The 27,652-nt window shown below is 38.6% G+C and overlaps 1 protein-coding gene across 2 annotated transcripts in view; it reads right to left on the bottom strand.

Annotated features, from left to right (window-relative positions):
• Window positions 1-6,457, bottom strand: part of WASL (WASP like actin nucleation promoting factor) — a 66,499-nt gene extending 60,042 nt beyond the window's left edge. The window contains exon 1 of one of the 2 annotated variants that reach the window (XM_066362582.1): window positions 5,938-6,457. Coding sequence is in view for 1 of the 2 variants with exons in the window: in XM_066362581.1 (XP_066218678.1) it covers window positions 5,938-6,057 (120 nt within the window). In the remaining variant the exon portion in view is untranslated. The remainder of the gene's footprint in view (window positions 1-5,937) is intronic. The other variant, XM_066362581.1, reaches the window with a different exon arrangement.
• Between the last annotated feature and the right edge of the window lie 21,195 nt (window positions 6,458-27,652).

Consider the following 27,652-nt stretch of genomic DNA (forward strand, 5'->3'; position numbering starts at 1 on the left):
AGTAAATTTAAATCAACAAACTGACAGTATTTCAATGGGAACTATGGGCCTGCTTTTGGCTAATGAGATGGTCAATGTGCTCCTCTCTGGCTACCAATGAAAGAGGTGCCCCTTCTGGAAGTGCGGCGGGGGCTGGATAAAAGAGGTGCCCCTTCTGGAAGTGCGGCGGGGGCTGGATAAATGGCCTTAGGGGGCCGCAGTTTGGGGACCCCTGCTCTACAGACTCATCACTGACTTATGGCCTACCAGAACGGGGTTTCTCCACCAAACTGCCAGTTTCCTTCAACTGCTTATCCCACCGAGTAATGCTATTCCTATGTGGTGGCGCTTCGTTATAAACGCGCTGATATTCACGTTGCACTCTGGTCACGGATTCAAATTTAGCAAGCCACAGAACACACTGAACTTTCCTCTGTACCCTCCACATCTCGACTGGCATGGCCGTGGGCTGCTCTGCTGTATACAGGGTGTTACATCATCATCTGCGCAGGCACACATGCTGCCACATCATCCTACAGAAACTGGGAGGGTTTTCCTTTTATTTGGTGCAGATTTCACATTTCTGTCGTCTTTTGTTGCTTTCCTGTGACGGGTCAAAAGTGCACCATGACTTTACGGACACACTGTATATTCTAAATCCCTGGCTATACCCATTTTACAAATCCAGACACTAAGGTTCACACTGGTTAAGAAATTTTCCTATATAACAAAGCAGCGATTTTCAACCAGTGCTGCAAGAACATTTGAAACATGCAATATCTGACTATTTCATCAGGGGCACTGACCTCTTTTCCCTCAGGTTGTCAAATAAAAAAATAGCAACACAATAACCATTTGGAGTGAATCAATCAAAATCATACCTATCTTTTTTTGTCAGATAGGCAGAAAATACACTTTTCGGTGCACTGCAGAATTTGAGTCTTTAGTTTATATGTGCTTAAGATGAGAAAGATTGAAAATTGCTGTTATAGAGCTCAGAAAAACAAGAAATGGGATTTATATCCCAGATCACTGGGTTCTTCTGAATCTCCTGTGCTTCTGTTATAGCCCATCCTGTATGACACTTTTGTAGTCACCTTTTCCCTCCACAGTAGGCAAGACTGCTTTCTCATCATTGTATGTTCCAAAGCCCATGAAATTTTATCACATTAATTAAGGTGAAATACATTCCTAGCCCTAACTGCCTTAATTCATGCCTTCATGAATAATGATCCCCCAAAGCACCCTTCGCTCTAGAACTATTTAAGGATTTAGAACAGAACTGTTGGACAGTTACTGATACCACCTATATGAGCAGTAGTATTAAACTACTTTGTTCTCCTAATAAATGAAGACTTAAGTCCAGATATCATCTGCATTAGAAATAGAAGGGTTTTAACAACCTGATCAAGCAATGAGAAATGCTGAATGAGTTCCTAAGTAATAAACAAGTTAGCAATTAGAACTCAGTAAGCATTCAGTGATCTGTAGCTAGATGTTATAAAAATTATACAGAAAACTGCATAGGCATAAGGTCTAACCTCCCAGAATTATATACAGGGTAAGAAAACAAACACTCAAAGAATATAAGCAAGTTAAAACAAGTGCTGAGGAATTAAAGAAATTAAAGATTGAAGTTGGTTAATAAAAACGGTATTACTCAATCTTGGAACAAACAAACCAGGTGAATATGGCAGGGAAAGGTAACTGTCAACAATACTACACCCTAATCTTTTCGGACCAGAGATGGTTGCAGAGGGCTAGCATAAGGTGTTTTTTCCTCAATCCTTCTCTAATTTCTTATTCAGTACTATATGGCAAGACAGCACATACTCTTCATAGAAAATAAGCTAAATCATACTACATGAAAGGCAACAAACCTACAAAACAAGACCTAATAATATTGGTTTAAAAAAAATTTATTGATTGATTTTAAAGCAAAAGGAAAGGAGAAAGGGACAGAGAGAGAAATTTGTTATTTCACTTTTTAATGCATTCATTGGTTATTTCCTGTATGTGCCCTGACCAGGATCAAACCCGCAATCTTGGTGTATAGGGATGATGTTCTAACCAACTGAGTGACCCAGCCAGAGCCTGATAATCTTGTTTTTTAACCCTTCTTAATTGTTCTAAGAAAATGCTACCAGCTAATGAATTCTTCACTTTATATAAAAGTACACAACACATATGGGTTTATATAACCTTAAATGAAATCTCAACTTTCATAAACTCTATTTTTAAAAACTTTGAAAAAACAAAGATTTAAAATTTTTTTTAGATATACTGAAGATTCACCTGCTCCATGAAACCAATCACCAATACAGTCTCAATTAACATGTAGGCACATTTTCATCTAGTGAGAGTTCTGTATACATCCTCTGCTGTGGTTATACTTGCCTTTATATATGGGAGCCTTTTTAATTCTTGAATTCCCACCTGCATTGCCTCAGTTCAAGCCCTCATCACATTTCACATCAAATACTATAAACACTTATCTGACCTCTATTGTCTTCACTCTCACAATCCTCAGTACACCTACTATTGTGCCTCTACCTTTCTCCCTAAACTTTCTGAAAGTCAAATCTAATCTTGTGGTTCACTCTAACTAGTGCAATACTTGAACTGTATCTCTTTTACACGTATGAAATACACATTGATATCTTAAGGAGTTAGAGAAATGCTGTACTAAAACAACTTGTTTTAACTTAATTTAACCATAACTCACAAAATACAGACCAAAGATTGAGGTAAAACCTGTTAACGTTTCCAATGTGCTTCAGGATTACCCTATTAGAAAACTGGACATCATGGTTCTCAAACTGTGCTACGTGCTAGTCTTCTGTGAAGCCTGCTAAAAACAGAAATGCCCAAGTTTCATACTGGATCCAATGTATTTGAATATTATCTAGGAATTCAGCCTAGCCACATGCATTTGTAATATACTCTCCACATTATTCCAATGCATACCTAAATTTGAGAACCCAAGTAGGAATCCTTGCTCCATAACATACTATTAGTAGGTCCCTGACTTTTCAAGCTGTTTCATACCATTCATCAATCTGGGCGAGTACCTACTAATCCTAAATATTCAGGTATAGCCCATTCTAAAAAGCTTTTATTCATCCTCTCTTTTGGTCTTCTATATCTTTTTATAAATTTTTATTTTTTAGATTTTATTTATTCATTTTTAGAGAGACAAGAGAGGAAAGGGGGGAAAGAGCAGGAAGCATCTACTCCCATATGTGCCTTGACTAGGCAAGCCCAGGGTTTCGAACCCATGACCTTGGCGCTCCAGGTCGACATTTTATCCACTGTGCTACCACAGGTCAGGTTGGTCTCCTATGTCTTTATAAAAATAGTAGCCTCCATATATTTATATACAGTCCTTCTAATCCAATCCACACTCCCCATAAGATACTACCCCTATTTCAGAGATGAGAAAAACAATTCAAACAATCCTAGAACAGAGAGCTTAAAAAACTTGTCCCAAGTGACTATATGAGTTTAAACCCTGGTCTACTGACTACAAAGACATTTTCCATTGTGACATGGGGCCTCTAACATATTACTCTGAAGTATTAACTTACTCATCAGTTTACACATTTGTTTCCTTTCATACACAGAAAGCTCCCTGAGGGCAGGCACGAATTCTGGTTTTTACACTTGATCTTAGCCAAAAGGCCTCTGGTTTTTTATGTCAATGCTTAGTTACTCTATAATTCTATGTAACTACTCCTCTGACTACACAGCTTAAAAAATTTGGTCTGACCTGTAAATCTTATTGCTGATTTTTTTTAAATGAAACAATGTATTTCAGAAGTATTATGCATTGTCAGCAAAGGGGAAAAAGATTGTCTGAACATTAAAATATCACTCTTACACTACTCTGTAATAACTGGAGACATCAAATATTAAAGTTAATCTTTACAATAATTTCAGACCAGAAGAGCAGGTAACTATAACAGTGTGGTTTTAAATGACAGAAATTCAAAAGGTAAAGTTGATTAATAATAGATGACGTAAAGAATATACAGTTTATTTGGCAATCTACTTACACTAACCAGTAAATGACACTATCTTTATCACAGTATTCTTCTACATCTGGCATTTATTGGAACCAGTAAACCTTACAGGTAAGCACAGAGCAATTAGTCAGTATACTTGTAATGTCCTTCCTGCCTAAAGTTAATGTGTCTGGTATGTAAAACACAGGTCATACAATTACTTCCTTTCTGGCAGCAAATGTAATAAACCAGCAATATATTAATTATTTTTCACTTGCAGATAATTTAACAGTTAAAGTGCTGGAGATTTTCTTAAATTGAAAATATGCAGAAATTAATGCTCCTTTAAGAATCTTCCACTTTAATTATATCAATTTTGGGTTAAACAAAATGAATTATTCTATTAACACCACTTTTAGAAATAAATCCATAACAAGGAAGAAAAAACCCTTCTAAAACAACATGATGTAGTGGAAAGTACAACGGACTGGGCATCAGGAGACCTGGTTGTCTAGTTCTGGTTACATTACTAAATGGCTGTGTGACTTAGGGCTCACTGGCTCAGTTTTCTCATTTGTTTAAAAAGCTGGGGTGGGGAGGGGCTTCATTATCTTTAAAGTTGTTTCAAAAATTCTGATTTTAAGCACCCCTCTTATTTCATTCTTCTAATCAGTAAACTTAACGTATGTTCTTTAAGATCTAACTTCTGAAATTTGGCACACATCTGAATTGAAGGTGTGGATTCGACCTCCAACTGGATGGGACAGGATACAAAGGGTAGATTCCTATAAAGTTAACAATTAATTCGGTAACTTTCCAGAAATTGTCTAAGCTTAACTTCTTAAACAGGTGTAGCCTGTTTTGACATATTTAACACTACGATGAAAAGTTGTAAAACTGCTCTGTTGACATTTCTCTAAGTGTTTCTTAGAGTCTTGAGCACAGACTCTGCAGGACCTACGGAGCAACGAGGGGAGGAAGGGCAACAAACATCATTTCAACCAGCCAACCAACCAGCCACAGTTCAACCAGGCCACCGCAGCGCGATGCAGCTTGACAAGGCCTACAGCCCGGGGCCGAACCTCCCCACCCCCAGAAGTGCCCGCAGCCAATGTAATGAATGCTTCCGTCAACAACACGCATTACCCTTCCCACAGCAGAGCGGCTCGCTCCCAACCCGCCATCTGGGGTCGGAACAGGCCCCACAACACCAACCTAAGAGTCATTCGCAGGCCCCAAAAGGCCGAGAACTACTCCAGATTGCTGTTCCCCTGTGCATGGTGTGGGGAGTGCAGCACTTTCCCCCACCAATGCAATTTCTTTAAAAAGAAGAAGAAAAAGAAAAAAAAAAAGAGTGGGGAGGAGAGTAGAAACCAGGCCTGGGCGAGATTCCTGGAGAAATAAACCCTGTTTCTCTGCTATGGGGGGTAGCAGCATTTCCTGCCCTCGTTCTGAACCGAAATTCATTCCCTCCTGAATTTCGAAAGGGGCGGTTAAAGACCACTTTACGGTCTGTTTCATTCATATCTGGGTTCATTTCCCGACCTACCCACCCCTGAAACCTCTGGCTTTGTGAAGTCAGGAACCCTCAGATCAAGCGTAAGAGGTGAAGCCCGGGCCAGGGCAGGGGCCCGGGCACTAAGAGCCAGCAGATCCTGCAAGAAGAAAACCGCGCTGGGGCCTGAGAGTAAAGTTTGAACAAGCAGCAGGGGTGCGGACCCGGCCCAGCGGGGCTCCTGGACAGGCCTGCGGGGTTACACTTCCTCGACTCCGGGCAGCTCCGGAGGCCCGCGGCCCGAACCTGGTGAGCGGGGCCGGGCCGGGGGGCGGCCTGGCCGGCGGCCGGACCCTCCCCGCGCCGCGCCCGCCTCCTTCCCCACTCCCACTTCCCGGCCCTCAAGCCCGGGCCCGCGAGCTAACGTCGGCGGTGGCGACGCGGGACTCAGCCACTGACCACACATTTCTTGCCGAGGAAGGTGAAGAGGGACTCATTCTCCTGAGGGGTGAGCAGCAGGGACCCCACGTTGGTGACCCTCCGCGGCGGCGGCTGCTGCTGCTGCTGGCCGGAACTCATGGTCTCGCCGGCGGGGCTGGGAGTCCAGGGCTGTCTCCTCCGATGGCAGGCGAGCGATCGGTGCCCCTCTCGGTGACAGGAGGGGGTCACAGGCTCAGCATCTCGCAGCTCCTCCGGCGCTGAGGGAGGAGGAGGCCACGGCAGGAGGAGCGGACGGCGGCCCGCGCCGAGAAAGGGATGCTCCCCGCGCCCGCCCGGCTCGCTCTGGCCGGATGGCCGTTGTCCTCGCACTCCGGCGACTGCGCTAAACTCCCAACTCCTCCTCCAGCCCTCCTTCGGCGGCGGCGGCGGCGGCGGCCGCACAATCCAACATGGCAGCGGCGGGCGAGACCACAGCACGCAGGGCGCGGGGGAGCGCACCGGAAACGCGCGGCCGCACGCCCGTCCCGAGGAACCACCCCGTGCGCCGCCGGTGTCGCCGCGCCGGGTGAGGCTCCGCCCCCTTCCGGCGGGGGCGTGGCTGCGCGGCGGGTCGGTGGGTGGCGGCTGCGGGTCCCGGTGCGGGTACCTCCTCTTTCAAGGAATGCTCAGGTTCCGCGCTGCTGCCGGGAGGGAAGAGGATCCTCGTCCCCACCGCGGAGCCGCCGGCTTCTGTTTCACCCACGTGCACCTTTGCGAAGCGCCGGTGCGGACCCCAGGCCCTTTCTAGGAGTGGCACTTATTTCTAGGCACGGAAGCGAACGTTGACACCTCAAAGCAAAGAAGTCTGGAATGCGGAGACGGCTCTCCAGGGAGGGGCGGCGCCGCCCCGGTGCTGCGGCGGGTCTCGGGCGGAGCCGCAGGTGCCCGGCGGCTCGTCAACTTTGTCCAGACTTCTGTCCTGGGAGTGGAGGGGCGAGCCGGCCTCACCCAGGATTTTGAGAGGAAGATCGTGCTGCTGGATGTTACAACAAGCAGACGCACTTAGCAAAGATTTCTACCACGACTCACGTAGGGGAGATGCATTTGTAACATTAAATTCAAGCTCTTTAGTTTTAAGGGTCCTCAACACATTTTCCCCCCTGACGTGAATTGGGGGGAATTTTTCTCTTTTCATCTTTTTGTTTCTTTTACACCCCAAAGACCTTGTTGGTTTTTTTATCATGCTCATTTTGGAATGTCACACAGGAAAATAACATCTGGTTTAGTCCTTAGAAGTAAAACGTAGGAATAAAAAAAAAATGCGTGTCTTAGAATATTAGAAGTTACCTAAGATGAACCCCTTTGTTCAGTAAATGAAATACGAAACAGCTGTTGTAAAACGAAGTTTTGGAGTATGGAAATATATTACAGCAGTGAATTATAGACAAAATGTTTGACTTCTGCACTTTAAATCAGCATTTATTGCATAAACTTTAACCATTATGTTTGCTAATTATTCCATTTCAATTTAAAAAATGAGCATATATTAAACTTAAGTTATCCATCCTATGCCAAATAAAATTTGGTAAAACTAATGTTAACATCTCTGACAGCTTCCAGTACAAATCTCAGAAGTACTAAAAGTATTGTTAAACCATTATCACTGCACTTTGAAAATATAAAAATTTAAAATTCGAGCTGCCTGTAATGAAATTAGTCAAGTAGGAATAACTCTACAAAGGAAAATGAGATCATGTATAGTCCTGAGAGTCCGCATAAAATATGGATATTTCCAAATTAAATATTACAAATTCTTGAGAAATAATAGAAGTTAGATTCCTAGGATTTTTGAACCTGTGAACCAGAATAGTAAAAAGTATAGGCTTCAGATGGGTTTAAATTATAGTTCTTGTTTTGCCACTTATACCTTAGGACTTGGGACAAGTGCTTCTCTGAGTCTCATTTCCTCATCCAGAAAATAGAAAACAACTTTTATTTAATAAAAGTATAGTATAAAGAGATTATTAAACATACTTCAAAGCTGTAAAATTTACCAAGATAACATATGTTCAGTACCTGACACATGGTTACTCAAAGTATCAGGCTTAGCTAAAGGATCAAGAGTTATGTTGAAATGAGGGGTTTTTTTTGAAACTTTTGCTCTATCTAAGCCTGATACTTTGAAAGTTGTTCTTCATATTTAGAATTCTATGTAACTCTCCAAATATATACAGTAGCGATGAATTTGGGCTATAATTCCTTTGCTAGCAGAATTTCTAATTAGGCTGTATATATATATATATAATATATATATATATATTATATATATATATATATATATATATATATATATTATGTCAATAGGCTGTATGTCCCAGTATGCCAAAATTACAAAATCTTTTAAAACTAGGAATCTAGAGACAGAATCATATTAGTTTCTAATTAATAAAAACTGAAAGAGCAAAGTTCATGCTAGAATGCCAGCTTTAAAACTTGTAGTCCATGGAAAGATGTGGAAGAGGATTATGGGGAAAAAAACTGGGAAGATGGTAGTTATGAGTTGAAGAATCAATCTCACACTGAGAACTATTGGGATTCCATCATTTCACAACCTTTGCTAGCTGACGCTATTTACTTTAATTGCTTTTTTATTTCTTTCAGGAAACTTTAAATGTCTTACCTATTTCCAAGTGAAATTTTCTTTTTGCCTTAGTTCATTTTTCTTTAGAAATGAATGAAGATGGACAATTAAAACCACCATAGATTTTTTTTTCCCTCAAGCCCAAACTATTTCTTTAACTTTTCCACAAAATTCTCTGGTATTTATATTTTGTGAACAAAATTGTTATCGAAGTTCTTATTTTCTACCCTTCGCTGTCATTTTTGCATTTCTCTGTGCTTTTTCCAACAGCTTATTCTTAAGATGTGGAAAATGTAAGCGTGAACACTACATTGGAAGTATGGTTTTATTCCTCTTTGGAACATGTGAAAAGACACTATTTGGGGTTTTTCCACGTTCTTCTAGAGAGACCTAACAGTGCTGTCTGTATCTGTTTCAAAAGTTTTAGCAAGTCCTGTCTTCCTTTCATTCTTGATAGCATATCCTCTCTTTGGCAGAACACAAGACATCTTTCTCTCTTGTTTTCTTTGGCAAGTTATTTTCTTATCTCAGATTCCTTTTACCCTGTTTGAGAGATTGGACTTGATCCAGGAAATAAGAAGGGTTCTATTTCCCTTCAACTAAGTATCTTGAAGTTTCTACAGTAGGTTAAGAAGACTGTAGGGATTTTTATCTTTATATAAATATAAAATGCATATACTATATTATGAATATAACTAAGAATAAGGCAATTCTTAAGTTTAATGTCTTCCAGATGACTTTACTTCACTCAGTTAGAATCTATTCTAGTACTTTTATATTCTCCTTTTTTGCTATGATCCTTTAAGGTAAAGTCCTCATTTTAACAGAAAACATTAGGGTAGCTTATTTCTAGAAATGAGGGCAAATTTTTAGATGCATTTCCTACTGTTATCATTATACCTTGCAGATTTCTTCTGTCCCAATCCTTTGTTACCCCACTTTTCTTCTTTACAGATATCATTATTTATGTACTGTTACAAGTCCTCTGTAACACCGTGTTCTGCTTGCTAATGTTAATTAGGGTGTAGGGACACCTTTCATTGTAGGGTAATACAGAGGCAGCTGCACCCAGGGATCTGTGCCATTCAGCAACCTTTGTAGCCATAATTACCAGTATCGACTTGACTATTACTGCATGGCTATGGCAGAGCTGAGCTATAGAGACAACAGCAATCCTGGCTATGGCAGGGGATGAATGTCACTTCTCCCATGCAAACTCCATGTGTCATGTTGGTTTAAAAAGTTTGTGTTGTAAAATATCTCTGCACATTTTTACTAAGTGTTGCATCTAGCAGTATTTAAGAGAATTTGTCCCAGTGCGTGCTGTTTTCCCAAGTTAAATTTTCAATGTTTTATTTTTCATTAACTAAAATCTCAAAAAGTAAGCTATCAAACTTTTTCTTCCTTTCTGTTTTGTTTTGTTTAGTGATGAGGTTAGGGGGAGAGATGAGAAGCACCACTCATAGTTACGGCACTTTAGTTGTTCATTGATTGCTTCTAATAGGTGCCTTGACCAAAGGGCTCCAGCCGAGCCAGTGACCCACTTGCTCAAGCCAGCGACCTTGGGCTTCAAGATAGCGACTTTTGGATTCAGGCCAGCAACCAAGGGATCATATGGATGAGCCCACGATCAAGCCAGTGACCTCAGAGTTTAGAACCTGGGTCCTCAGCTTCCCAGGTCTACTCTCTATCCACTGTGCCACCACTGGATAGACTTACATCTCTCTTTTTTAAGTTCATTTCACAAAGCCTCTTTGGGACCTTTCTTTTTTAGGAATACATAGCTTATTTAGAAACCATTCTGTTTTCTTAATAATGTTAGTGGAAAACAGAATTTTCACTCATGCTGGTGAGTTACCAGTGATAGTTACTACTACTATATTGCCTAGTTTCCAGATACCTAATATATATGTTCATTCAAGAAATTATTTGAGCCCTGGCCAGGTAGTTCAGTTGGCTAGAATAAGGTCCCAATACACCAAAGTCGTAGTTTTCATCCGGTCAGGGCACATACTTTTGTGTGTACCAATGAATGCGTAAGGTAATGGAGCAACAAATTGATACTTCTTTCTTTTTTTCCTTCCTCTCTCTGTCTGAAAGTCAATACATTTTAAAAAGTGATTTGAAGATCTAAGTATGTTATTAAGTATGTTGTATTTCCCAGGATGCTGCTTACTAGTTTTCTTGCCTCTGCTCCTTAACTTTAATGAATATTAAATGGCTCTCAGTTTAATTATTCCAGATGAGAGGGGGGGGAAACATTAACTCCTTTATTATAATGTGCTCAAGGACAATTTACATTACGGAGGAGTAGGCAGTGTGAATACTTGTGATGATTTGAAGATACCATCTGATCCTATTACCTCACTCAAAGTATTGGGGTAAAGAATATGGTCTCTACCATTAACTTTTTTAAAATTGAATTTTAGTTTTATAAAAGTGATACATGCACATAACATTAGAAGTAAAATAGTACAAAGAAAACTTAAAACAACAACAAAACACAGGAGCTCCATGCTTTCTTCTCTATCCCCATTCACTCTTCCCAGACACATCTACTGCACAGGTTCTTCTGCTATTTACACATGTATTTCTAAATAATATGCTAAGATGCTGTGTATTGATAATTCTGTGTAAAGCATTGTCTAGTAACTTCCTATTATACATGCTGAGAATTTCTCTCTGTTAAACTACACCCTCCCCCAATGTAGTTATATCACAATCTGTGTTTGAATCATTATCACACAGAACAATGTATTATCTAATAACATGGTATTGCACTATGATTATACTCACATTTTTGTACTGCTTTAATTTTGTTGTTTTTTTCCTACTCAATGATATCCTCAAATTTTATGTTTAATTTTTTCATATTCTTTAACAACTATAAATTCTCACCCCATATATTTTCTACATAATCAAATGTATCAGGAATCTGTTGGATCTCCTTATTTTTGTTTGTTTGTTTAATCAGAGATCTTCCTAGGCCCTCCATCATGCTGTATTAATTTAGAATTGCTGTCTTGGCTACATGGCTGTTTCTGGAATTTTGCTTAATCTGTGTTCTGTGTTGTGCACTTTATTTCTTGAATTCTATGTTAACTATCTTGGTTTATTTCCTTGTTTTGGTTATATATATTGTTTGAAAGTGTATTTCTTTTTCCCCAGCAGAAAAATGTATAAAAAATAAAATTTGGGGGATTTTGTATACCAGGTCATGTCTTATTTTAATCTTATCCTTGACTGATAGTTTAACAGGGTATAGAATTTTATACTGAAAATCAGAATGGTTGAATGGATTGGCACTATAAGCTCACACACTTTTATGTCATTCACTATGAATAGCTGTTTAGCTAATCTATTAAAGAAAATTGTAATATGTCATTTTAATATATGGGGATAGACAAAAGTATGTTTCCAGTGCTCTGAGACTTCAGAGACACTTTGGCAATCAAAAAAACTTCAAAGTTACTTGTATAGGTGATGGTCTAACCAGGAAATCATAAATTATTTTAAGATTTTAAAACAGAATTATTCTCACAAGTAATAGGAATGCTGAAAAACTAGGAGACTGTAGTAACAGATGAGCTACAGTAGAAAGTCACTACAACTTTGAGGCTGGAGGCACAAGGGGAGAAGGAACCAGAGTAACTAAGCAATAGCTGGGACCACATCTGGCCTTTTCAGTGGACACTGGACCACAGAGGACCCAATCCACTGTCAGAGAGGCCCTCTCAGGAAAGAGGAGAAAGTTTTCTAACTTCTCTCTCCAGTCCCCCAGTTCTGCTAGTGCCTTTCATTGGCTGAACCCAGCTGGAAGTCAGCTAATTTGAAAAGCTGGGAGTTTCACATTGTAGGGGTCATTCCCCACCCACCACGATATGTGACAGAGCAGAGGAAAGGAGAGAAATTGGTTTGATAACAAATTCTCAAAGATATATGCAGTATTTGCTAAAATTTTATTTGGCCATCCATGTTCCCTTGTGTATCTCCTTCAGAGATATCAGCATATGTGTATTTCCAAATGCTTTTACTCTTGACTGTACTTTTCCAGTCAGAGTTTCTGCTTAGTACTAGCCTTCAAATCATTTACCTATAACCAGATTTCACATTTTGTCTTTACTCTTCTATATTTTCTTATAATAGATACCTACTCTTCTTCAAAAACAGATGTCCATGCCCCTGAGTAGTGCCAGCTTCATTATATTTTGTGACCTTGCCCTCTGGCCATAGAAGATTGGGCTAAGAGTAAATACTGAGAGTCTGCTAGCCCTATCAAATTTGCTTCCTCAGATCAGAGAGTCTTATGTTCTAGATATTAGTGTATACTAATTGCATGAACCACAAATATATAAACACAAGGGATGTTGCATGGCCATTTTCTGCTGTTTGCATGGTAGAAGATGAAACACTTCGCAGAGAGAAATCAGAAAGAAGCAGACTTACAGAAAAAGGCATAGATGGGAAAACATGTGACCCTCTTTCCCCTAGAGAGAAACATAGGAACAGTAGCCTGCATCCTACTAGCTTCTGTCTATTACTAGTTTCTGTCTTTTGGGGGGCAAGTTTCATTTCCTGTTCTTAGATTCTGAGAAATGGTTCTATTATACTATATAAGTTCCTTTTTCTTGGCTTATCCAAGGGAATTTCTATTACCTGCAACAGAAAGGGCATTGATTAAATTAGCATGTTAAACTAAATTGAGTATGTGGCTTAAAAAGTAAGTTACATGTTTGCTTTCTCACATTTTCATTTTTCCTTCGTTAAGAGAGTCATGAAGATATAAACAGTGGCATGTTGGTACTTTTCACCTGGACACTCTTCATACTGAAGCTATTGTGTGTTTAAAGTATGTTCGCTTAGACTGGGACTTTGAATCAGTGAAAGAGAAGAACTCGAATAAGCATTAAAACGAACTTGGCATGTTGATTCTGTTCTGACATAATGATGGAATCTATGTATATACACATGTTAATGTCCTGACTCAATAAGGAGAATGTGTCATCCTGTCACAGTTTCCTGTTTTACTGCAGATCCACACAGTTCAAGTCTTCCTCAGGCTTTCCACGTGTCACTGGATTTACTATGTCATTCAGGACATTTGACAGACCACTTCACCTCAGCCCATACTTACTAGGGAAACCTCTCTCACTTTTGGCTCTACTCCAACCTAGTTTTGAGATCATTGGATTAATAGATTGAAACAAGGCACTCATATCTACTGCCATAAGGATCCTAAGAGGTCTACCATGCCTTATTGTTGCTAGAAAGACACAAAAGGTAGGGCAACATGTCCTTTCTTTTGAAGGAGGTTTTTTTTTTTAATTTATTTTTTACAGAGACAGAGAGTGAGTCAGAGAGAGGGATAGGCAGGGACAGACAGACAGGTACGGAGTGATGAGAATCATCAGTTTTTCGTTGTGACTTCTTAGTTGTTCATTGATTGCTTTCTCATATGTGCCTTGACTGCGGGCCTTCAGCAGACCGAGTAACCCCTTGCTCAAGCCAGCGACCTTGGGTCCAAGCTGGTGAGCTGTTTGCTCAAACCAGATGAGCCTGCACTCAAGCTAGCGACCTCAGGGTCTCGAACCCAGGTCCTCTGCATCCCAGTCCGACGCTCTATCCACTGCGCCACCGCCTGGTCATGCTGAAGGAGTTATTTTTATATGTCCCTCAAAGCATCCCTGGAGTATCAGGGTCTTGTATTTAATATTTATCTCCCCCAATTCATTGAGCTGACCAAGGCACCTAGAATACTTGCAACTTCCTAATTTCAGGTCATTTTAGTGTAGTATTATTTTGTGCCCTGAACTAGCATGGTAGCAAGTAGAACGGGAAGATGGTTTAGGAAAATTGTCTTATTCTTGAGAAATAAGCCAACCTGAGAGCCCCACAATGTCCTCCCAGTAAGTTTCCTTTTGCTTTAGTTATCCAGGGTCAGTTTCTGTTGTTTGGGACTAGAAATAGTAGGTGAGTCTGAAATTTGTGTATTGAAGGTGTTTGCAAGCAACGATTTTCAGGGAAACTGAATTATTTGAAATTGATTATCTAACTATGATGAGGCAAGATGTAATAAAACTTCCATTCATATTCAAGATGGCAATAGCAGTGAAATAGCATTCCATTATTGCCTCTGGTTATTAACATCCACAGTCTACTTAGACTAATGGATAAAGAAGATATATATGAATATTATTCAGCCATAAAAAGTGAATTCTCGGCATTGCAACAACATAAATGGATCTACAGGGCATTATGCCAAGTGAAATAAGACAGAGAAAAGAACATGACTTCACTTACATGTGGAACCTAAAATACAAAATAAATGAACAAACAAAACATAAACAAACTAATAGATACAAAGAACAAATTGACATTTGCCAGATGGAAAGGGTCTGGAGGGATGGGTAGAAAATGTAAAGAGATGAAGTACCAATTTCTGGTTATGAAAATAGTCATGGGAATGTAAAGTACAGAATAAGAAATATAGTTAACAATATTGTAATAGCTACGTATGGTGTCGGATGAGTACTGGACTTGTTAGGGTCATCACTTTGTAAGTTGTATAAATGTCAAACCATTATATTGTATACCTGAAATCAGTATAATGGTGTATGTAAATTGTAACTGAAAAAAAACACACAACAACCTAGCGTGCGGAGGACCCAGGTTCGATTCCCGGCCAGGGCACACAGGAGAAGCGCCCATTTGCTTCTCCACCCCTCCTCCGCGCTTTCCTCTCTGCCTCTCTCTTCCCCTCCCGCAGCCAAGGCTCCATTGGAGCAAAGATGGCCCGGGCGCTGGGGATGGCTCTGTGGCCTCTGCCTCAGGCGCTAGAGTGGCTCTGGTCGCAACATGGCGACGCCCAGGATGGGCAGAGCATCGCCCCCTGGTGGGCAGAGCATCGCCCCTGGTGGGCGTGCCGGGTGGATCCCGGTCGGGCGCATGCGGGAGTCTGTCTGACTGTCTCTCCCTGTTTCCAGCTTCAGAAAAATGAAAAAAAAAATTAAAAAAAAAAAAAAAAAAAAAACACAACAAAATAAAAATCTAGCCTCTACTGAGATTAGAGAATGCTTTAGGGCAGAGGTCAGCAAACTATGGCTAAGGCTCAGTCTGGCCTGTTACCCATATTGGTAAATAAGGTTTTTATTGGAACACTGCCATGTTCATTCTTTTAAGTATTGTCTCTGACTGTTTTCATGCTACAACAGTAGAGCTGAATAGTTGCAGCAGAAACCGTGTGACCCACAAAGCCTCAAATATTTACTACTGTGTCCTTCGGAGAGGAAGTTTGCTGACCCTTGTTCCAAGTAACTGCATATTTTTTTGTTATCAAGTAAAGATACGAATAATTCAAGAACTGTTAGATAACATTGCATAAATTAACCAGAAAGAATGACAAACTCTAGTCTATGAATTCCTGTCTCAGTGCATGGCCTGATACTCAGGAACATTCTGTGATAATTAAAAAAAAAAACACCCCAAAACACAAAACAAAAACAATAATAAAAAAAAAGCTATCTTGGATAGTTGTTGGACAGAGATAGCTAAAATTGAAGCTCATAATTTTATCCAAAATTGCTGAATTAATGATTTATAGATTAGAGTATCTTAAATTCTTTATAACGAGGTAAGGGATGACCACTAAAATCACTGATAATAAAGAAATGCACTGGTATTTTTAGTGTCAATTACTTATAATAATCATTGAATTTAGGATGTTACTTTTTTTTTGACCAAATAGACAACCGAACTTCTCTTCTTCAGGTGACAACGAAGGTCACGCAAGCACCCATTAGACTGGTACGTCTGCACTCACTGGAGCACATGGCACTGCTCAGGCACATTTTCTCTTTAAAGTCTCTCTGTCATCAGTCAAGATGCTGTCTCCCTGCTTATGTGATCCTTCACTCTATTTTGTCTATGGGCTCCGCATCTTAAATATTGATCTACCCACAGTTTTATCACTTTGCCTCTTTTCTTTGGCATTGAATATAGTAGGAGTCCTAACAAGATTTAGTGACTAGATTAATTCTAATTTTTAATCCTGCTCATCAGAGTATATATAAATATATACTCACTGAGCACTTATTTCATACTGGACACCTCACTGTGTGCTTTAGATCCATTCTCATTTAATTTAACTCCTTGTCTATTTGAGGCATGATTAACACCACTTTTCAGATTGGGTGAGAGAACCAAATCCAACCTGGGTCTTTTGACAGAGAGCCTTAGCCCGTTAACAATCACACCATTCTGTCCTAGGCTTTAACGTCACCTTTGTGATTCACAAATATCTCTCCAGGCTTCTTTCCTGAGGCCGAGATCTGCAGCTCCAAACTGATAAGCTCCTCAAAGTCGTCATGCATAAATCTGAACTCACGATCTTTGTTCTAAATCTCTCTTCCCGTGTTCTCTTAGCGAATAACAAGGCCATCACTCTTTCAACCAGAAACCACAAAACCATCCTGTTCTATCCAGTCACCATATCCTGTCAATTTTTCCTCCTTGTAACTCTGTCCAGCACGTCCTGCTCATCTGTTCTGCCTGCACCCCACATCAGGCCACAGCTGGCTGCCTCTCCATCTCACTGCCCTGACTCCATTCATCCTGCACATTATTTCCCCACTAAAAATTCTTCATGGGGTTTTCATTGCTTACCTGATCAGATTTAAGTTCCTTACTCTGGTGAATAAGGCCCTCTGATATCTGTCCTAACCTAGTCATCTTCATGCCCTGGTACCCCTCTCCTACCCAAACCCCTCCCACTTTATGCTCCATAATCAAGACTTGTTAGTTGCCTTACAGAGGACACATGTCTCACCTTATTCACTCTGCTTGAAATGCCCTCCCTTGGATTCCCAAGGGTGTCTGTGTGGCAAGCTTATTTTCAACAATCAGGCCAAGTATTTATGCTTTGGGAAGACTTTTCTGAATTTCCTGGGTGAGGTGCTTCTTGCTCCTCTGTGACCGTGCCACAATTTGCATGCAATTCCACTCCACTTACAATGAATTAAACTTAGTGTAGGATAGATCCTGTATTTTTCATTGACATGGTCCCCCACTGCCTAGCACAGATTCTCAATAAATATTTGTTGACTAATGATTGAAGAAACATAAAAAAGGAGGAGAAGGAAGAAAAGAGGGAAGGGGAAACAAAAAAGGATTGTTCAGAATTCTAAGAAACTTCTTGAGATTCCTCGAACTTCTTCTCTGTCTTCTTTTCTTCTAAATCAGGGGTAGTCAACCTTTTTATACCTACCGCCCACTTTTGTATCTCTGTTAGTAGTAAAATTTTCTAACCGCCCACTGGTTCCACAGTAATGGTGATTTATAAAGTAGGGAAGTAACTTTACTTTATAAAATTTATAAAGCAGAGTTACAGCAAGTTAAAGCATATAATAATAATTACTTACCAAGTACTTTATGTTGGATTTTCGTTAAGTTTGTCAGAATAAATCTTTATAAAACAACTTACTATAGTTAAATCTATCTTTTTATTTATACTTTGGTTGCTCCACGACCGCCCACCATGAAAGCTGGAATGCCCACTAGTGGGCGGTAGGGACCAGGTTGACTACCACTGTTCTAAATAATCTTGGCTCTCCCAATGTTAAATATTTGAATCATGACTGAGGTTTTTCTCACTCATGTGGATATAAATGCTATAGCCACCCTCTCTGGCCAGGTAAGTTCTCTGAAAATTCTACCTTTATTGGAAGACCTTTTGCCACGTACTAGCTTCCTCCCCAATCTTACTCTCTTTTTTCATTGACACTCCTGATATATAATAATATCATAAGCAAAGAAAAAATGTTCTTTTAAAAGTAGCAATGAATTGAATGATAGAAATACATTCAATAATGGTACTGGATTGCCTAAGAATGATATATTTAAACAGTGTGTTTGGAAATTCAGGGTGGGGCAAAAGTAGGTTTACAGTTATTCATATGGAGAATGATACAATAATTAGCAATACAAGAATAAACTCTGTTTTGCATACTCACACTGTAAACCTACTTTTGTCCCACCTTATTCTGCAAAAAGCAACATTAAAGACTTAGGAGAAACTTAGTGAAACTTTTTGATATTTTATTTACCCTTCAAAATACATATTAATCCAAAAATCTCTTTTCAGTTTCTCAGAAAAAAATTATTTTTTTTCTGGAAGTTATTGCATTTCATTTCTTTTGAAATAACAAAGCTACCATTGATAAATAAATAAAATAAATTGTGAAGAAAGATGTTAACTAAGAGGTAATATTGCCTTTATAGAGCAATCTTGTCTAAACGAGGTGGGGCAGGGGTGGAGAACAGGGACCATGTCAGTATACAGAGAGTGAGACATTGACAGTGTATAGTTGTCACGGATACAATGTGTTAGGGATGTCTGCACATCAAAAGTACTGGGTATCTGTTCATTCTATGTGAAATGTGGTGAGAAAGGGACTTCTGGTCTCATTCTAGTATTTCACCTCTTCATTCCCTTCTTCTCATGATTTGTTTCAGAAGTGATATTCGCTAATGAAATAGTTTGTCTTTTCAAAATTAATGTATTAGATGGGAAATATTTATGCAAGTAAAAGAAAAAAACAACTTTTAAATGTTAAATGATCAGAAGCTAAGGCTTAAAGGAGCAACAGCTTTTGAAGTTCATCTGTCTGTAGTCAGCATTTCTCCAACTCATTCACTGCCCAAATGGTGCAAATTTTTAATGTTGGTCTTTATATTTATTTAAAAGGCTATGACTGAAAGTATTTCATACCTAAAAATAGCACACACTATACTCTTCCTGTTTCTTTAGTATAACAAAACCTTGTCCCAAAGAAGTTTATTTTCTGGATATGTTCTACATTCTCTCCTGTTAAGTCAGGTTTTATTTTTTTTTACCACTTCACTCTTCCTTAAACTATTTGAATTTCCTTTCAAAGCTATGCTTCCCAAAGCCAAATCCCGATGTTTCTCTCATTTGCTTGTAGCTTATACTACATACTTATTGTTTCTTCCAGTATACTGCTTATTCTTTCTTCAACAAATAGGTTCTTATTTTTCACACTCCAATTTCTATTCCTATAGTTCCTAATTGGAAAAGCCAACTAAATTTGGATTTTAATAACTTATATTTTGTTCCGAAGGACATTATGTTGCTACCTTACTTATTATGAGAAAGTTCCTAACAGTAGTTGCTGTAGAACTCTTTGAATTACAGAAATCCTTTTTTGGTCATCAATAATAGTTGCCTTTTGTTCCCTTGATTTTCAAAGCATCTGAGTCCATTCTCAATTAAAAATAGTAGAACACCAGTTCTCCAAAACCACCCAGACAGCATGAACCATATTTTTTTGCTATTCAGCTACTCTCAAAACCCAGTAAGGGGTGTGGGATTTAGACAGCTTTTCAATGGAAATGCTCTCCACTGACACCCCTAGGTAACCTCACTTTTCTTTTCGCATTAAATTAGATCCCTGGAAGGCTGCATGGTTGTACTTATTAACTTAAGCCTCTTGTAGAATCAAATGCACTGTTAGACTTTAAAACTTCTTGACTTTAATAGAAGAATAAGAAAAAATATATTATGAATTCATTATTATATTGATTATAAAACTATTGTTCAGGTTATTTTTCTTAAGTAATATAAGTTGATAGTTTTTCTACTAGAAGTGCTAAATGAGAAGTTTCTTTTGGAATCTAGCTGCAGAGACTAGGTTCTCAGAAGCATTAGTGTAATTTCTCTTTTCTCATCAGAGTGGTAAAATAATGCATTTCTCTGCCCAATGCCTCCACTTGCTTCGCCTGCCGCACCTCAGGCTGCTAATATACTCAGAGCAAACTCTGGTGATCAAAAGTATCTACTATGTCAATGCTTTCAAAATTTCAGACATTGGCATTATACCTTCATGATATTTGTCATTTCCTCATGTCTCCATATTATATTCTAATTTCAATCAAATCATTTTTTACCTTAACAAATTTATTTTTAAAAGAACAGACAGGTTTGATGTGCTAGCTATCTGTATAATTAACATGAAAATAAATATTAGTCTCATCTGTTATTAGTGGTTTATGTTTCACACACTGGAAAACATTGAACTATGTTAACCTTCAGGATTGGCTTATAATGCTCCCCTAGATTTAGTTGAGATTTTTTATTTAATAATTTTATTGTATATGCCTTTTGTGCCTCAGAATATTTTTTTCTAAAAGAGACATTTTTCTTTTCTTTTATTTCCTTTTTTTGAGAGAGAGAGAGAGAGAGAGGGAGAGAGAGGCAGGAACGTTGAGCTGCTCCTATATGTGCCTTGACCAGGGATCAAACCAGCAACCTCTGCGCTTTAACTAACTGAGCTATCTTTTTTTTTTTTTTTTATGAGAGAGGGACAGAAAGAGAGACAGAGTGAGACAGAGAGAGTGATAGATAGGGACAGACAGACAGGGAGGGAGAGATGAGAAACATCAATTCTTCGTTGCAGCATCTTAGTTGTTCATAGATTGCTTTCTCATACGTGTTTTGACCAGAGGGCTCCAGGCAAGCCCATGACCCCTTGCTCAAACCAGTGACCCTAGGCTCAAACCAGTGACCTTTGAACTCAAGCCAGCGACCCTGGGGTCAGAAATGAAACTAGTGCCCTTATACAAGGGACCTCAGGGAGCTCTCTTGCCATCTTTCTGCCATATGAGAATAAAATGAGAAGTCAGCACTCTGCTACCCAAAAGAGGGCCCTTCCGCAACTCAACCATGTGGGCATCTGTCTCCAATGTCAGTCTCCCGAGTGTGAGAAATGAATTGCTATTGCTTACAAACCTCTCACTCCATGGTATTTTTTTATAGCCTTGAACTGACTGAGATACAAGTGGTAGGGAAACTGAGTGCCAGATAGGAAACAATAGCAGGTGTACACTGTAAGTAGGGTTGCCAGATTTAAAGAGAAAAAAGACAAGACACCAGTTAAATTTGAATTTCAGCTAAACAATGAGTACTTTTTAGTATTAAGTACATCACATGCAATATTTGAAACGGTTGTACTAAAAAAGTATTTGTTGTTTATATGAAATTTAGGTGTAACTGGGCATTATGTAATTTACCTGGCAACTCTTCCACAAAGGTATATAAATAAAATCAATAGAGCCTGACCAGTAGCATTGTAGATAGAGCATTGGCTCGGGATACTGAGGACCCAGGTTTGAAACCGAGGTCACCGGCTTGAGTGCAGGCTTACCAGCTTGAGTGCAGGGTCACCAGCTTGAGTGTGGGATCATAAACATGATGCTATGATTGCTGGCTTGAGCCCAAAGGTTGCTGGCTTGAAGCCCAAGGTCACTGGCTTGAGCAAAGCATCACTGGCTCAGCTGAAGCCCTCAAGCCAAGGCACATATGAGAAAGCAATCAATGAACAACAAAGTGCCACAATGAAGACTTGATATTTCTCATCCCTGTCTGTCTGTCTTTTGCATATAAAAAAACAAACAAATTAATTCAACAGATAAAAAATAAAGCATGTACAATTAAAGAGGAATAAAATATAAATAATCTTCTATTAGCCACTTAACCCACCCAGAATCATAAGTACTGTATATACATCACGATCATAAAAAAGCATATTTTGATCAAATTTCCACTATCAAAAAGAAAAAAATTGAATACTGCTTTTGCTAACTCAAGCAATTTGCCTTCATTTTATTTTCATAGATTTGATTGATGTCATTTAAGTATCTACATTTTCCATTTTCTAGTTTGTTTAAGGTAAAGACCTATCTTGTTAATATATTTCTACTTATTTAGCACACCTACATACATGAAACTATAGTGCATTTTGTTTATAGTTATTGAGCAATGGCTGCTACAATATTTCTTTGATTCATCCCGAGACTGGTTTTTGCTTATGTCACCTTACCGGCTTGTGTGAGGCTAGCAGACTCATCATTGGTCACCACCCTTATTTTATTGATAGCTCTTCAGTTGTCATTTGAAGAACTACATCTTTTCCTGTTGTAGGTAGTCTTGTTAAGATGGGAAACCTAAGTTCCTGCCACCTTTGAATAAGTGGGCATATAACCTAAGCCAGGCCATCAAACAATTCTTCCCTGAAATTTGACTTCCAACAGGAGTTACTGCATAAGCAAAACAGGAGCTGATTCATTCTGAGAAAATTCATTGCTGAGGAGATTGGCCATTTTTTCCTGTTGCCCTCGTTTCTGTCTTGTGTAGCTCCTATCAGCTTCCTCATTCTTTTAATAATTTCCTTCTTGTGTGCTAAAGTCTATTTCACTTTTAGATATCTATGAAGTGTTCTAAGTGGATGTCATATAATTTTAACCTGTTATATACAGGTCTCATATCAGTTTACAAATCCTATATAAAAATTAATCAACACTGAAATAAAATTTCTGTTAGTCATAGTAAAAGAAACACAAACGACTAGTTTATTACCTATGTCTATGTCATTCTCCCCCCCCCCCCCCCACTACAAAGAATTATGGTTCAATCAAAAGTGTCTACCTTAGTTAACCTCCCTTGTTGCTTCAACTCTCTGGTATGTTCAAGATACAGTGTAAGGCTCTGAGAAGGACACAAATATTAGTAGCATAGTTTTGGATTTCAAAGAGTTAAGGAAACAGGTTAGTTTCCGTGAGACAACAACCCTGAGATGGAGTTTACTGTTTAGATTATAGGAATGGCCAGGCAGTCTATACCTATTGAAGAGGGGAAGGAAGCAGGAGCAGGCGGAAGAAGTTGAATTGTGACTCAGACCCAACAATAGTTTTGGCTCAGCCCAGGAAAACCTCTGGAGCTAAATGGCCTATTTGAGTATTCCCGAGATGACATCAATTAGTCCTTGGTATGAACCATCAATTAAGGGACATAACCTTAGGGGAGGTAGTTCTCTATAGTAAGAGCAATCCTTGAAGAGGGTAAGCTGAAAGTTATCTGTCAACAGCCCTCCCAGCAGCTGGGGTAACAAGTCCTTCTGGAAGGAGGACCTTGCTATATCCACTGCAGTTAAGCATCCAGTGTAAGAGATTATGAGATGCAAATATCTATCTACTTTATATATATTTTTATATAGTCCTTTGGCAAAGAATCTCATGGAGTAATAATCACTGACTTGTGTCTATAAGGGAAGAGGGTTTGTAGAAAAAAGAACTTGGTCATATAAGGTCAAATGTGATATGTAGACTTTTAACTTTCTTAGGACAATGAAATTTCCCTTAAAAATTGAGATGACAAACATAAGGTTACCAGCTTTTATTTTTACCAAGAAGGACTTAAGGAAAAAGAACAAAGTTTTCTAATACTAAAAGTTAGGATAGATGTAGTATCACAACAAAGGTCAACGGTTTAAACAAAATAAATTATCTTTATAAAAATTTGCTACATTGTTCTTATTGATCTAATTTCATCATGGGCAGAAGATAAGTTTGTGGACTGGCATTTGGGAATCATACCTTAAGTGAGATAAAAACAAACAAACAAAGAAACAAACAAAATGTACTATGGAAGTTCCTGTAAGATACCAGGAAAGACTGTAGAAAAGGTAACATTGAAGCTGGACAGTTCTGGAGAGCTAGGTAGGGTATGAGTCAGGGACAAAGTTTCAGGTTGAGTGAACAATGTAGCCAAAAGTATGAAGATTGCAAAAAGTAGGGCATAATCACATAAGGAAGTGCTGTAATCCTGCTTAGGAGGGATGTTAGTCAGGGAGAAAAGTGTTGAGCAATGACACTGGAGTAGGCTGGGGTCTGATGAGTAGAACATGGGGAGCTATGAATGGTTTTGAGTGAGGAATTTACATGATCAAAATTGTGCTTTAAGAAAATTTATTAGCAAATAGGTTTTATTCATAATATGTGCTTAAAATGGATTATATAGTGGAGATTCTGTGTCTTGCTATCAATCTATTTTTGTAGCCTGTGAAAGATAAAAGGAAGACACAGAATAGAAATTAGGCGTTGAGAATCTGAAGGAAAAGTTGGTTGTTGTTAATACAGTAAGAAAGCAATCAACAGGAGTTGGCAATATATTGAATGTAATGGTTTAGAGTAAAGGAATGTAAGATAAAGGAAGAGAAAAATAGTGGTTGTTCACTAATAGGAAAAGAGCACGAGGAAAAGATCAATTTTGGAAAAAAAGATTTAATCCATTTGCAGGCATCATGAATTGAAATATTCTCCCTTAGGAAGAGTGGACTAAAGAGAACGTCTATTTCTAAAAATGCCTTTCTCTCGTCCTCGGATTCATCTTCATCTCTGCAGTCATAGGATCTTCCTGAAATGCAAATCACATCCTTTTACAAACTACTCAACACTCCTTCAATAGCTTCCATTCCCTTCACAATGAAGTCCAGACCATTAACATTCTTTAAGGCTTTTCCTGACATGGTTCATGTATATCTCCCCTGCCTCAGCTCTTGACACCCTCTACCTGAAATTCTTTAGTAAGTTGAACATGTGCTCATTTACCTCTGAGTCTTCTAACGGACTTTCCATTCTGACTCTTCACCTTCACATTCTTTTTCTCGCTACCTCCTTCACCGCCCATTTTCTAGCTGATTCCAACCTGAATATTGTCTTGGCTTCGGTACCGCTCCTTCCAGGTAGGTTTCTTTGGGTTAGGTATCCTTCTATGTGCGCCTTTACCATAGACAGTATTAAAATTTCTTCTCTTCTTGTCTTTTTGACCTTTATACCCCCATCTTCTTGTTTTTAGGTCTCTTCTCGTCCTTATAAAAGACAGTAAAATGTCTTTTCCATTTGTGTACCTGGAAACTGAGTACTTGCTACATTTTAGATGCTAAGGAAGTACTCATTGAATGAATAATTGAACAAGATGACTCATCAAATACTTTAAGGAAATAATTATAAATCTTTTTTAAAAATGCCATGAGAAGCCATGTCTTATGCTCCATTCTAGGAGCAAAAGTAGAAAATAACCAGTGACTTCATTGTTTATCCTCAATCATATCTGGAATAAGACAATTTGAGTAATTGTTATTAATGAAATTCTTTGTATCCCCAGAATGATGAAAGCAAGAGAAACTTATATTCAGTTTACAAAAGGTTTATGTGGATACAAGTTCCAAACCATACACTAATATTGTGCTATTTTTATAACAGAAATTCTCCCATCAGTATCTATACCTGTTTTGTGCAAAACGGTAGCCACTGGCCTTATGTGTTTGTTAAATACTTGACAACTGACCTGAGTTGAAAATTTCATAAATGTAAATTACACATCAGAATTTAATGTAAAATGTCTTTTTTATATTGATTATATGTTGAAATAATATTTTGGATATATTGGGTAAAAATAAACATATTGCTAAAATTAACTTCACATGTTTCTTCTTTTTAAAATGTGGCTACTAGAGGCCCTGGCTGGTTGGCTCAGTGGTAGAGCATTGGCCCAGAATGTGGAAGTCTCGGGTTTGATTCCCAGCCAGGGCACACAGGGGAAAGGCCCATCTGCTTCTTCACCCCTCCCCCTCTCCTTTCTCTCTATCACTTTCTTCTCCTCCTGCAGCCAAGGCTCCATGGGAGCAAAGTTGGCCACGGCACTGAGATGGTTCCATGGCCTCCATTTCAGGCGCTAGAATGGCTTCGGTTGCTGCGGAGCAATGCCCCAGAGGGGCCGAGCATCGCCCCCTGGTGGGCATGCCGGGTGGATCCCGGCTGGGTGCATGTGGTAGAGTTTGTCTGTCTGCCTGTTGCCTTCCCTGCTTCTCACTTTAGAAAAATACAAAAAATAAAAAGATGTGTTTAATAGAAAATTATAAATGATATCTGTAGCTTGCATATTTCCATTGGAAAGGGCTGGCTGATAATTAACACATAGGCACTAAGTCATATGCCACTTCTTGTACTTTATAAATCATGCATAAAAAAAAATTTTTAGCCTGATAAAATTATAAATTCCTTGAGGATAGCTTTTATGTTTCTATTTTTTATTTATTTTTTAACTCTTAAAGCACTCATAGCATGTGATAGGGTAGGGTTCTTTACATGTTTATTGACTTGAATTGATTTTTAAAAAAAGCACATTTATTTCCATAAAACTGTGAGCCACTTTTAGATTAATCCTAGATAATTATATTTTGATTATAAACAGAATTTTGTATTATTATAAAAATATTCAGTTTGGAAAATGTGCTAATAAAGAACAGAATTATTTTAATTTCATCATAGATCATTTTTCCAAATTCTTGCTTTTTATTTCTGAAATGAGCAATTTAATAATGGTATTAGAGCAATTTTCTTCATGTTTGTATATGTTTATTTTCACAGGCCTTTAATAATTTAGTATAATTGGGAGAAATATTAGCTAAATTTCTGAAATTCCAAATTATTTCTATTTTAACTACTTATTTTGAAATAATTTTCTACAGAAGACTTAAAAGAATAGGACAAGGACTCCCATATTCCCTTCAATCAGATTTATCAATTGTTTTCATTTGGCCACTCTTGCTTTATTAGTCTATTTCTATTATCAACCTATCCATATCATTATTTTTTTCATGAACTATTTAATAGTTGCATACATTATACTTCTTTACCTCATAATACTCCAGTTAGTATTTCCTAAAAACAAGGAATTTCTCTTATAAAATCATAGTACTGTATAATGGTCCAATTCATGAAATTTAACATGAATTATTTATTACAAAACACATATTTAAATTTTTCCAGTTGTCTTTATGTTATTTCCCCTCAAATGCAAGGCCTATGTCAGGAGCATGCAATGCATTTAATTGCCATGTCTTTTTTAGTTGCTTTTAATTCAGAAAAGTTCCCCTTTCAAGACAGTGAGATTTTTAAGAGGCTGGGCCAATTGTTTTATACTGTGCCTTTTTTTTTTTCCCCAATGTGCCGTCTTTCTTTTTTTTTTCAATACCGTGCTTTTTGATGTGAGTTTTCCAGAGATTAGGTGCAGGGTTATCTTTTGACAGGAGTACTACAAAAGAAACGATGTTCCGATCTTCTCCAGCCTCAGGTCAGGAGAACATGAGCTCAGTTTTCCTTCTGGGTGATGTCAATTTGTTAAAGGTGGTGTCCACTGGGTTGTTAAAATTCACAATTTCATATAAATATTAATGCATAAATAATTAAAAGGGAGATACT

The sequence above is a fragment of the Saccopteryx leptura genome, chromosome 2 (genome assembly GCF_036850995.1).
Source record: "Saccopteryx leptura isolate mSacLep1 chromosome 2, mSacLep1_pri_phased_curated, whole genome shotgun sequence".
Taxonomy (NCBI): Eukaryota; Metazoa; Chordata; class Mammalia; order Chiroptera; family Emballonuridae; genus Saccopteryx; species Saccopteryx leptura.